General features: G+C 46.9%; 1 protein-coding gene across 3 annotated transcripts in view; it reads right to left on the bottom strand.

Moving 5' to 3' along the window:
* Positions 1-3,906: 3,906 nt before the first annotated feature.
* The window catches only part of ILF3 (interleukin enhancer binding factor 3), a 29,668-nt gene continuing 20,778 nt past the window's right edge, over positions 3,907-12,796 (bottom strand). For all 3 annotated transcript variants that reach the window (XM_075577461.1, XM_075577459.1, XM_075577460.1), the window contains exons 18-20: positions 10,587-10,925; positions 10,171-10,317; positions 3,907-5,405 (exon numbers count right to left, since the gene is read on the bottom strand). In XM_075577461.1, the coding sequence (XP_075433576.1) occupies positions 5,263-5,405; positions 10,171-10,317; positions 10,587-10,925 (629 nt within the window). In that variant the 3' untranslated portion in view covers positions 3,907-5,262. The remainder of the gene's footprint in view (positions 5,406-10,170; positions 10,318-10,586; positions 10,926-12,796) is intronic.

Below are 12,796 nucleotides of genomic sequence, written 5' to 3'. Positions count from 1 at the left end.
ACCCAACCTACAATTGTTTCCACTTCCTGCTCGTGTTCATACATTGACGAAAAGCTCCAAGCGCAGTCTTTCCAGGAAGACTTGGGTTTTTAATAAATGTGACTGCATCTCTCTTAATATCCCCTCTCCTCCGATGCCTGAAATGGACACACACCATGCTGGGACCTCTGCTTACAGGCGTAACCCTCCAACCATTGTTGGTGATGCTACCAGCATGAATCACTTGACACGTAGAAGGGAGAAGATAAAGTGTATCGATCTTTACCTAGATAACAATTGGCTGGACTCCCTCCCCCCCTTTCTATAAATGGGAAATCCTTATCAGCCACTCTCTCCCCCACTCTAGGAGACATCTCCCCTAGCATATTAGGCCCAGCGCTAAAGGCTGGCACAGCCTTTGAGGGCTGTTCGTTCTTGCCCCTTGCTGCAATGTGTGCCACCAACAGCTCTCGGACTGGGACCCTTCGCGGGCAGCTGCCAGCAATTTCACCACCAATTTAAGTGCCATGGGGGGTTAACTTTAGGCATTTTACGGTTAGGTGAGCCTTTATTAATACAGTGTACCATTAGGGTTTTAGGGTCAAATAACAACCATATATGGAACAATGTTCCAGCACTTGCTGACTAGAAGAAATATAACCAGGGAATAAGCCTAACGGAAAATAATTTAAATTTGATGTAAACACAAGATAGCAGTAACTTGGAGATGTCTCACACTGGGTGGTAGAGCTCTAGGGTAAATGTGGTATAGGGAAAAAACTTAGGGTAAGGGCGTGAGAGACAATAAAAAAAGCTGTGTGTGCTGTGCACGCGCATAGTAAGTGAAACTTCTTTGACTTTTGTCACAGAAATTGTATTTGTGTTGGTGATGTTTTAATTAAAAATCAAAATACAATTTCATTGACAAAACGCAAATAAATTTGACTTAGAATGCGCGTGCTCGGCACACATCCCCTGTATTAGCTATTTGCACTAAGTGTGAATTCCTCGTGTGTGCGGGTGACTGAGTGTGCGGTTGACTGCGTGTGACTGCGACTGCGGGTGCGTGTGAGTGTGCGAGTGACTGAGTGTGCGGGTGACTGTGAGTGTGCGGGTGACTGTGTGTGCAGGTGACTGAGTGTGCGGGTGACTGAGTGTGCGGGTGACTGAGTGTGCGGGTGACTGCGTGTGCGTGTGACTGCGTGAGTGTGCGGGTGCGTGTGTGTGTGACTGTGCGTGTGTTTTACAAATAGTCTCACCCTTTATATTCTGCATGAATACACCATGTTTGTAAAATTAGTACCATTATTATAGTGTCCTTTGCTCAAATAACTGTGCTCTCTCTTGCAGTCAAGCACAGCACCACTGAGGTTGTATTAGTACTGTGACCACTGCATTTTACAATCTGATATATTGCTGACTTTGTATAAATCAGATATTTCCAGTACACAGAAGAATGTTATATTTCATTTGGGTTGACAGTTGAGATTTGTCATACAGATACCTTGCTATTTTCTTAACCCTGTGTATTTACTAGCACTGAGATTCCCAGTGTTTAGTGTGTCCTGTTTTGACAGTCTTTAATTGTTCTGCTGAAGGCTCATGCCAGTCTGGATGGTTCCTTCAGTGCATATTAGCAGAGCACAGGACACCAGGAGCTGCATGCAGCTATATCTCACCATCAGAAGCAGCATTTGACACTGACTGTACCTTATTCATACACACACAGGAGGCACTGAACGGCTTGCTGCAAGGGCAGGGAATGCACATCCACTTCTGCCCTGTCCTGCTACTCGCTGCACACACACACAATCACTAGGACTGTGATGTTTTCAATGTGATGTCCCTCTCCCCAGCCTATTCTTCCTTTGATGTCCTTTAATGTGGACATCGTTGCCAGGTCCGATCTCCTCCCTCCCTCCTCCCTGTCCATCGGCAATTCAGCATGTCAGCGACACACTGCTCTGCTTCCTCCCGGTTACCCTCCATGATCCCTGGGCTCCTCTCCTCTGGCCCCGGCAGCGCTCAGTCAGCGGGACACAGGGAAGGGGAGGGAGGTGAGAGGCTGAGCAGCGGCTCACTGAGTCTGATTTAAAATCCCCGCGCTTGCTACACCTTTCACTCTAGCACCGGAAGCTCTGCGGCAGCCATCTTGCTATACCCATGGCAGCTGACGTGTGGGGGTAACGGCGGCCGTTAGGAGCGGCGCTGGCAGCGGGTGTGGGGGGGAGCGGTGGCCGTTAGGAGCGGCGCCGATAGATGCGAGGGGAGGGAGCTGTGACGTCACTTCCGTTTCACATTTCGCCCCCAACTCTCCCGTTTTACTCCATCAGAATAGGTGCCACTAAAGAAGTTTCACTTCAAAAAGGACATGGTGTGGGGGGGGAAAACAAATTAAATGGAGGGTAAATTGGGGGGGCAACATTTTGAGGTGAATACCCCTTCAGGCCCGTTCCCTCTGGTCCCTCCCCCCACAAAAGGCCGTAAAGTCCCCATCCCTTATCCCTCTTTCCCCAACCAGTAATTAGTCAGCTAAACCCCCAGTCTTGGATAAGGGCTGGGACCCGCTGCGCCCAGCGGCGCGGACGGCCGCGTGAGCGTTCCCCACCAGCAGGGGAATCCTCCCGAGCCAGTCAGACACCCCTCGGTGACAGCTCACTACGCACTGTGACGTGTCAGCCGCCACAGGATTCAAGAAAATAGTGATCCCGAGCGGCGACGCGTCACGCTGATGAGCCAATCAGCGGTGGGGGCGGGAGGAAGCAAGGTAGGAGAGGTGTGTGTTTTTGCTTACCTTACAGAAGCAGCCCCAGCCCGTGGAGGGAGGGGGGGGGGGGGAGTAGCGGGTCTCTCCGCTCAAGCCACGCCCCCTCCCAACAGACCACATATCGCGGTCTGTGTCTGTCAGCCCCCCGCCTGTCTGCAGTGCGGACCGCGCTGACTGAGGGAGCGGGGCCTTAGCCTAAGATGTCCAGCAAAACAGAGCAATAGCTCACTAGTGTTCAAAGTCCAAAAATCAGCAAGAGGTTCAGTCAATAGCAAATAATGAAAATTGAAACCCAGAAGGTCCTTGGCAGTAACGAACTCACTCCTGCTGCTGTTAGGGGTTTTTGGGTAAGTGGTCAAGTTTACAGTTAGTGACTTTTAGGTTCAGTTTAGGCGCTTACCTTGGCGGCAAAAGGGCCAGAGTTTAATAGTAGAGTACCTGTCACAGCTAAATATACTAGACCTGCAGTCACTGGGTGGGAACAGCGTGGTGCAAGGGCTGCCTGTGGATGAACTGTCACAAGAGCATACAGGAAACACACTGCACGTAAACAATATATCTATATCCTCCAGAGACGGACAGAACTGACCACAGGAGCAGTTGAGGGCAGCTTACATCGGTCAATCAGGTGTTCTTTGCCCCAAACTCAGCTGGGAGACCCATAACCCCTCATGTCACGCGCCGATAGGAAACAGGAGAGACGTTCTAGGTCAAGGGGCTAGGCAGAGAACCCTACCACTTCAGCTGGGGGTGGAGGTGGCCATGTGCACTTGTCAAATGACCGCAAACGCTGGGAGTACTGGCACTGACGGGGTGAAGGGCCACGGCCTGCATTTTGTAACCTCTTGCTTACAATATCTCCATTACAACAGGCAGCAAGAGCATCTTTTCCACGGTAACTTTAGAGACTTGGACACATCTCATTTGGAGCCCCTGTAATGAGGCCATTTTGAAGGCCACCAATGCTTGATACCTTTAGATCTTGGAGCAATCTCTCTTCTCCCTCCCCCCCCCCCTCACAGTTAGTGTGCAGGGAAGAGCCAAAACAGACACCGTATTGTGCAGTATATGAAGAAATCTTTACCAGTAGTGAAATACCACTTAATGGGTTAAAAGCAAAACAATATACTTATTTTTTTTTTAAATGAAAGAGGTTGACATTTCTTTGAAAGTTTTATTTCGCCTATGTGTCGGCTCTCCAGATACTGCCTGAATGATACAAGACATACAAAAAGAAGAACCCTTTTGACGCATCCCACTTTTTCTTAAAATAAAATCTTCACTTATAAAACGGGAGAAAAAAAAAAAAATCCCAAAGGAGAAAAACAAATTCCAAAAACACTAACGCGTTAAAATACATAAAGCTCGTTAACTCACTTCACAGAATTATTTTAACAATGATGGAGATGGGGGGGGGGGGGGGGGGGTGGGGGGGGGGAGTAAGGGGGCAAACTTACTGCTTAAATCTACAAAACAAGTTTGAGTTAACCCTTTCATTTGTCTGTGGCAGGGAAGGGATTAGGGCAGGGATAGGCAACTCTAGTCAAGGGCCACAACAGCGCCGGTTGTCATGATGATCCCTGCTTCAGCACAGGTAGTGGACAGCCACCTGCACGGAAGCAAGGATATCTGGAAAACCTGACCTGTTGGTGGCCCTTGAGGACTGGAGTTGCCCGCCCCTGGGATTAGAGGCAGGCTGCACAATCTTATTTTTTTTTATATATACAAAAAACACAAATAATGGAGCTGTACGAAGAAAATTAAAATAGGATTGAAAAATCCTTCAGGAATCTGGTGGGATTTGGCGTCGTTTCTAGTACTAACGGGATGCAGAGAAAGCCAGTTGCCCCAAAGTAAACTCCGACGTGGTCTGTTCACGTATGGGATTCACAACACAGGGCAGTAGCTTCATGCTGGGATGTCAGTGTAGCTTAATCAATGCATACAAAGAAATATTAATAGTGAAAGTGCAACCTGCCTTTAAACCCCTTCACCCATCATCTGCACAATGGAAGGCTGTTTTGGGGGGGGTGGGAAATGGTCCTGAAACCCATAGCGCACAGAAAGGGTTACCAACCTCACGCCGAGAGGCCTGCAGCACATCTCAGGCAGCGGTTACAGATGCTCTCCTGCCATTACTTTACCTCCAATTCCCATTTTAACCGAACTCAATAAAGAAATTAAAAAAACAAAAAATAACCAGGCCAGGGGCAAAAACCTTACATTATACACAAGACCCTTATGTGGTGCGGCGGCCAGGGAGTGGAGAAGTGGTAAAGATACTATGGCAGAGCGACCCCCAAAATAAACAGAAGTGTGTGGAATTACAGCGCGTTTTCCAACGTAGAAGGGAGGCGCAGTTGTCACATAAAGAGCACTGCAATGCAAAGGGGGGGACGCTTTTTTTTTTTTCCTTTCGCAGATGACATGAACCCGGGAAGAGTGATAACAAAAAGCCTCAACGCCCCCCCTGGAGAGGGTGGGGAGGGATGATGGTGGTGATGTGGGGAGAGAGTTTATCTGTATTGGTAGCTCATGTTGTGGTCTGTGTTCCTGCCGTAGCCCCCCGCGGCTCCTCCCGGCGGGGTCTGGAAGGTGCTCTGGGTACTGCTGTAACTCTGTTGTCCGGGGCCTTGATTGTAAGTGGATTGTGTGTAGCCTAAAAAAGAAAAAAATTGTAAAATTATATTAACCAAAAAAATAAATGCAACGATATTGCTGTAGAAAATACATTGACTTGTACATGTAGCTCAGATTACATAAATCTACAGAGAGCAGAAATAGTCACATTACAAAATCAAGTTAAAATAAGCACGTTTGAATTGGCATTTTTTTCCCTTAAGACTCTGGTTTCCCCCACCCCCCACCACAATATTTGACCTAATCTTTTATGAAGCGGTTTGTGAATTATTATTATTATTATTAATTATTGCCACCGTTCAAAGATAATGGTGATAACAGCTTCCACATTTTGCTGGAGCCATTGAAAAAAAAAATCAACCCTATTTTCACACTAAAAAAATGTTTATGACATTTACTTATCGATGTCAGTTTCTTGGAGTCGCCTATGGCGGCCATCACAGCTTGCATATAGCGCCTCCTACCGCGTGGGATAGGACAGGATAACTTACCCAGGGATAAACAGGGCATGGACACATACCTGGTCAGTATCCCATGTCAGTTATTTAGCAACGCTACCAAAAGCACAAGCAGACAGGGATTACTTTCCAAATAGAAACAGTAAGGCCGTGATTATACTGAGAAATGCACGGCGGTGCCAAAACTAGCATAACTACAATGAAAGTGCCCGAGCATTTTTCTGCCCAATAAGTTGCCATAGCTCTTGAAGGGGCTCTGAGGGTCTGAGGCAGAACGTGGCCAACAGAACAATAAGCTTCGCTGATTGTCTTGAAATGAATGCGGCAGAAGCAGTTCCCTTTTTAGGTCCCTGAAAGAGGACACATTTTCTAAACTTGGCAGTCTCCTGGATATATGGTTAGTGCTCATGCATCCAGATTATGCAATCGTTTGCCTTTTCATAAAACGGGAGGGCAAAAGGAAGGAACCAAAATTATCCAGATTCATAACAAACTGATACCACGTTAGCATGGAAGTGAGACTGCCCTCATCACAATTGTATCTTGATGAACGTGGATACAGTTCTATACATATGCCTGGCAATTCTCCAAATGCGTGATGTAGTGATTGCTGTAAGAAAGTCTTGAAGGCGAGTGTTTAAATACATGAACACTTTGAAGGTCCAATGGCAGTAGAAGTGAAATCTGCCAGATTGAGATCCCCTGAAGAAATGGGAGTTTTATCTGGTTTGATTCTCATGGTTGCCTTGATTAATCTGGCAGACATAGGGATTGGGAGCAATTTGTTTATTAAGAGGACAGAAGGCAGACAAATTTATTTATAATGAAGCCAGTTTTAACCTTTTTTTTTAATCAGTTTTATAAAATCGGCAGGATCTGAGGAATCATGGTTCAAAGTGGAGTCATGTCCTTGTGGCACCAGTTAAAGAATATCTTCCAGATTCTGTAATATAGCAGAGGTGACAACTTTTCTGCAGTGCAGGTAGGTATCAATAACCTGGTCTGAAAAGTCCACGGCTCTCAAGTCTGCTCAACCTCCACATTGTGTCAACTAAAGGAATCTAGGATCGGGATGGAGACTAACCAATGTGTCAGCAGGGCAGGAAGTGGCAGAAGACTCCATTGGGTGTCTATGGAAAGGTTCATTAGGTCCGAGAACCATGCCCATCTGGGCCAATGATGCACCATCAGTATAGTATTTGCCGTCTCTCCTGATTTTGGCCAACACCATCAAGAGTAACAAAATGAGGGAACACGTATGTGAAGGAATTTCCATATGACTGACATCCCAAATAGAGACTTGGAGATCTTGCCACATGGATCAAGAATGGAGGGTTTTTACAGTATTGGACATCTTTCATGAGGCTCTGTGGAAGCCTTGTTTGCTCTGGCAGCCATCAGGTCTATTGATAAACGCCCCAGCGGTGTACTATGTCCATAAATATCTGTCGACAACTCCAATTCTCCTGGCAGGACAGCTTGTCTGCTCAAGAAGTCTGACCTTTATATTATTGTCTCCTGAAATACAAGTCGCTGAAAGATGGGGAAGTTTGTTCTGCCTAACACAGCATCCTCGAGACCCGAGCTTAGACACTCGAGACCCGCGCTTAGACACTCGAGACCCGAGCTTAGACACTCGAGACCCGAGCTTAGACACTCGAGACCCGAGCTTAGACACTCGAGACCCGAGCTTAGACACTCGAGACCCGAGCTTAGACACTCGAGACCCGAGCTTAGACACTCGAGACCCGAGCTTAGACACTCGAGACCCGAGCTTAGACACTCGAGACCCGAGCTTTGACACTCGAGACCCGAGCTTTGACACTCGAGACCCGAGCTTTGACACTCGAGACCCGAGCTTTGACACTGTGCCCCTTGATTGATATTGGCCATTACCAAAAAGTCTGAGTGGAATCTCCTTTAGAACTGGGCGCATTCTTTGAATCGTGTACAATACACGTGTACATGTATCTCCAGGATGTTGATGGGTAACTTGGTCCCTGCTGGTGACCATTGACATGTTTAGCAAAAGCCCATCCCCATTCTGTTACTGGCATTGGAAAGCAGATGCCATGTGGAACCTCTTCTTAAGTTTTTCGCTTGCTCCACAAACAGAATTCCTCTGGCCATACACACGACTGTCTGTCTTGCAGTGGTGGGAACGTGGAACTAAAATTGACCTGTAGCCACCCGAGATGGCATCTGGCCCATGGAACTACATCTATGACAGAGTTTAGTTCTCAAACAAACTGTAGTTGAGATGAACAATTCATCCTTTGGAAAGAGTAAACTTTTCCAACGACTCATTTAATGGGGGTAATGACACTATCCCCTGTTGAGTATTGAGAAATGAAATTTGAGCAGGAATCATATTGCTCTGTATTTATGTCCCATCCATGGTGTTCTCGTTTTGTGGACCAGCTAGATAATAAGCTGTGCCAGGTGTTCAGCGTTAACCTTAATCAGCCGATTGCCTAGATACAGCATGACACATTGTCCAGTCAAAGATTTGCTGCAATTTCTGCCATTACTTAAACAAAATGTTAGAGGTGCTGTTGCCAACACGAATGGCAAGGCCTTGAACTGAAAAGGCCATCTCCTACATAGAACAAAGGAGTTGGTGACGAGCATGTCAAACTGGTATCTGTAGATAAGCAAATTAGATAGATTGCGGCAATTTTTTTTAAATAAACACCTTGCTACCTTTAAGTTAAAGACTCAATTTTAAAATGACCGCTTTTCAAAAAGCAATCAGTTTGAGGTCGTGTCCCCCGATTATTCAGGGACCAGAAAGTGTATTGAATAAAAGCCTCATCTGCACTGCTTGAATGACCAGGGTTCTACAAAAGCTCTGCGGTATACCCATTTGGAGGACTCAACTTTTAAAGTCTAGCAGTGAATAAAGTGCTTGGAAGTGCTGTTCAGTTGAGGCAGATACGGTATTGTTCCATTTGCTTAGATCAGTCGTGTGTAAAACTTGAGCTGCGACAATCTGCAGTAGCAAACTCCTGGGTACATCCTGCCTCCGGCCTGTGCCAGGGTCCCACATGAGGGAAGTGACTCAGTTGGTCAATTAACAGGACGTGACGCCACTGGTCCTCCAAAGAACCAGAAACGCCCTCTACGGCCCCCTGCACCTTTCTCCTATCTCCACGGGACGCTGGAAACACTACAGTGGGAGATGCGGGAGGAGAATCCTGTGTCCCAGGCTGCCCTGCGGAACAGTCCCATACAAGACACTTCCTTACGGGCTCTGTGACACTGCTAGTGAAGGTGGTCCTGCCCTCATGAGGCGCTGAAATAGCAGTAAGTTTTGGGAGAGGAGCAGGCAGCCAGACCACAATGCCAAAAAGTAATCAATCTTTCTAAAACCTAAACATGGGCAACTAAAAAGTGAAAATATTTCGTGGGAAGGATGAATTCTCACCCCCCCCCAGCTTAAACAGGATAAGAATAACTGACATGGGATGAGGAAACACATCCTTCACACCTGGGTCAAAACGTGTCCTACCCCAGGCAGTTGGGGCTATATCCCAGTTTTAAGAACTGCCACAGACTATGAAGAGATTATAATATTGGCAAGTACATTTCCTACTCATTTTTATTTTTAGTGTGCAGTCCTGTCATAATGGGGTTGATTCAGTGGCGACCGTTAACTCCTTCACATTTAGCGAACGATGGCATTCCAAAAAAATTCACAAACAGCCTCATGAAAGATTAGGTCAAATATTGTTAAAACCCTACGATGCATCAAGTTGCATTGGAAAACTCCAAAAAAGACAAAGATACCCAGTGCTACATCCAACGTGACAAAATACATCGTTAAATACATCAATGTTCGTATTCATGAATAAGGGTAATTTAGTTAAACCCTTTGGCCAAAGCGTTATAAGCCGGCAGCCACGTCACGACCAGTATGCAGCCACGTCACGGCACGACCAGTATGCAGGTCCTAACACTGCCTGTGACTATTTTTCATCCATCTGCAGTGGAGGGAGAATTGTCTGTGGACCTGTCCTGCACAGGTAAATGGAAAAACCTGCTACATAAAAAGTGGGGCGCTTAAATTAAACCGTGGGAGGAGGCACACATAACCTCCAAACAGATACCAGTTAATTAATAAACACAATTCCCGCAAATTCTAACACTGGAAAACTGTTAAAAAAAAACAAAAACACGCAAATTAAATGTGCCTCCCCCAACACATTTAACACGACTTTACCCTTTTGTAAGGCGACCAATTCTGCTGTCTGTGTGACTGGACACCGTAAACATGTCCCTGGTTTATTTTGGCGATGGGAGGCAGTGCACCATATAACATCTTACCTTGGTATGCTGGTGTACTGCTGGTTCCACCGTATGAGCTTTGTGTGCCCGCGTTGTAACCGGTGCTAGCCGCGCTGTAAGCGCTACCGCCTCGCCCACCACCACCACCACCGCCGCCGCTGCCTGTGCCCTCTCCGCCGCCGTACCCTGAGAATTGGAAAGAGCGAGTGGTTGAAGACCGGTTTACAAACACAGCCCTACACGAAACTGGCGCTGCAACCATTCATTCCAGGAAAACACCGTGCCTTCACGGAAATGGTGGTGGATAATAGCTGCCCAGCATTGGCTAATACAGCAAGGTATGTTTAGCAAAGGTGCAAGGCCATCCTAAACGTTGAGTGTGTTTTTGGGGAATCATCGCCACTTTAACATGCAGCTGGTTTAATGCAATAAAGGGATTTCCTGTCATCACAAACCTGCGCTAGCCCCTCCTGTGTAAGAGTTGGCGTAAGAGTAGGACCCAGCTCCTCCGCCTCCTTGAGCTGCCTGGTTGTAGCCGCCTTTCTGCTTCTGTGGGGGGCCGTAGCCGCTGTATTGGCTCTGGTTGTAAGTTTGCTGTTGCGTTTGGGGAGCCTGGTAGCCCTGGGTGGTATAGGCTTTGGGCTGGGTGCCAGAAGGGGGCGGCTTCTTGCTGACGTAAGCTTTCGGAGGGGTAGGGGCAGTGTAACTCTCGCCTTGGTAGTAGGAGCTGTAGCCGCCAGAACCTGCCCCTCCCCCTGCATTAGCGGAAGCACCTCCGTTGCTGTAGAACTGACCTAGAAGGTGAAAGTAAACAGTTACCGTGAGAACGCCAGTCCAAAAATCAAGGGAACACCCCCAAATAAACTAGTTTACTGGCTAGATGGAAGTTCACCACAAAAACGACCTACCTTGAAAGTGATCTCCATATGTGTTTAAATCACCAAGTTTCCCCCTCACCCCCCCCCCCCCCCCATAGCAGGTTTAATGTATTTTTTTTTAAGTCAAGGCCCCAAAACCTGCAGTAGTGTCTACACAGCAACCTCTGCTGCTTATCCTCACTTGCTCCGTGGTACCAGGCAGCACAGATCTGTTTTTCCCACAGACTTTAGTGAATTAGTCTTAGCCCGAGCTACCTACTCCAAGACTCTCGGAAGTGCAGTGAAATCACATAGTAGCTGCAGTAAATCAGCTTTGGTCTCAAATTTTAGAGACTTTAGTGAGTCAAGAGTAGAAATCTTTAAACAATTTTTACAGCCCTATAAAAAAAAAACCCCAGAAATTACACTAATATTCTTGGCTAATAATTTGACACGTTTGAGATGCTGTTAAAGTACAGAATATGACAGGGATTATTAAAAGGTGTTTTGCTCAAGGCACTTACATGCGAAATCGCACTTCTAATCAAATGGTACCTTCCACACTGCCAACTTCCCAGTTCTTTACTTCAAAGGGGGTCAGATCAAAACCATTTGGAAGGGCCGAAAGCTGCCTTATTGTACGGTTAGATGCATTTACATTATTACATTTCAACAAGCATTTGTAATGTCTGTACCAGATTCGAGGTGTGTTGCTCAAACTTACGCGTTCCAGTGTAAAAACCTGCTCTTCGCAGCTAGTCTGAAATGGACAGGAGCAGCGAGTACAAGGCCCTTAGAGGGCCGCTAGATGAGCCCCAGATTGCAGAACGGACATCCAGGGCACGATAACCAGGAACAAACTGCATCCGTGAGCCCATTACAAAGCATGCTTCCTTTCCTGATAATGGGGGTTCGGTCAGCATTTTCCAGCTTCAACCCTTTGAGTGTTGAGGAGCCAGGCACTCAAGAGCAATCACGTGACAGCGCCTCAGAGCGTTCAATTGACCACCACACTAAGCACTGGAACGGGGGAGGAGTGTGCTTTTGTCCATATCGCATACAGGGCTCCAAAGGACACCGGGCTCTCCCATTGCAAAAAAGCAGAAAGCCCAGGACGTAGCCACGTGCAATCCCAGGCGCCATGATGGACTTCGACATGTGGCACCCAAAGGACTATGGCCGGTGCAGGAACACAGCATCAGCATATTAAATACATGTTTCGGCAAGACTGCATGCAGTATTTGCGGTGCATGATGACATTTCAAAGTATATAGGCACACAATTCCCACCCTCTCCTTCCATGCCAGTGGCACGAGGCATTAGCATTTTAGGAAGTTTCAGACATGACAGGGTGAGTAGGGGTTTTTAAGAGGAATCAGTGACGTTTGTAAGGTGGATGGGGTTGAGCAAGGGGTTAAGAGCAGAGGGGAGGGTATTCTTTGGGGGTGGGAACAGAAGTCTGTTTTAGAGTGCCAGATGTACAAAATAAAAGGCGTACGGCAGTATTAGGCGACACTTATTTGGACTAACAATTGACATTTTATGACAAGCGTGAATTCCAATTCTTGATCTTAATACTGAAGTACCAATTAAACGTTGCACTATTGCAACTGGAATACTTCTCTTCAGGAAAGCCAGATTTACCCCCCTCCCCCCACTAGAAATGCACATTTCTCAAGTGCATCAGCCAGGGGCTACCTGTATCCCAACACCCCCAGAGATGGCAAAACCGCAGTAAGAAATGTATGAACTTCCTGTATTTCTATCACCTCTGTATTACTACAATACTGGTATATTACTCCACTATG

Source organism: Ascaphus truei, chromosome 20, assembly GCF_040206685.1.
Source record: "Ascaphus truei isolate aAscTru1 chromosome 20, aAscTru1.hap1, whole genome shotgun sequence".
NCBI classification, from domain to species: domain Eukaryota; kingdom Metazoa; phylum Chordata; class Amphibia; order Anura; family Ascaphidae; genus Ascaphus; species Ascaphus truei.
Note: the sequence above shows the minus strand (reverse complement) of the source record. Positions and strands in the feature narration are given on the sequence as shown.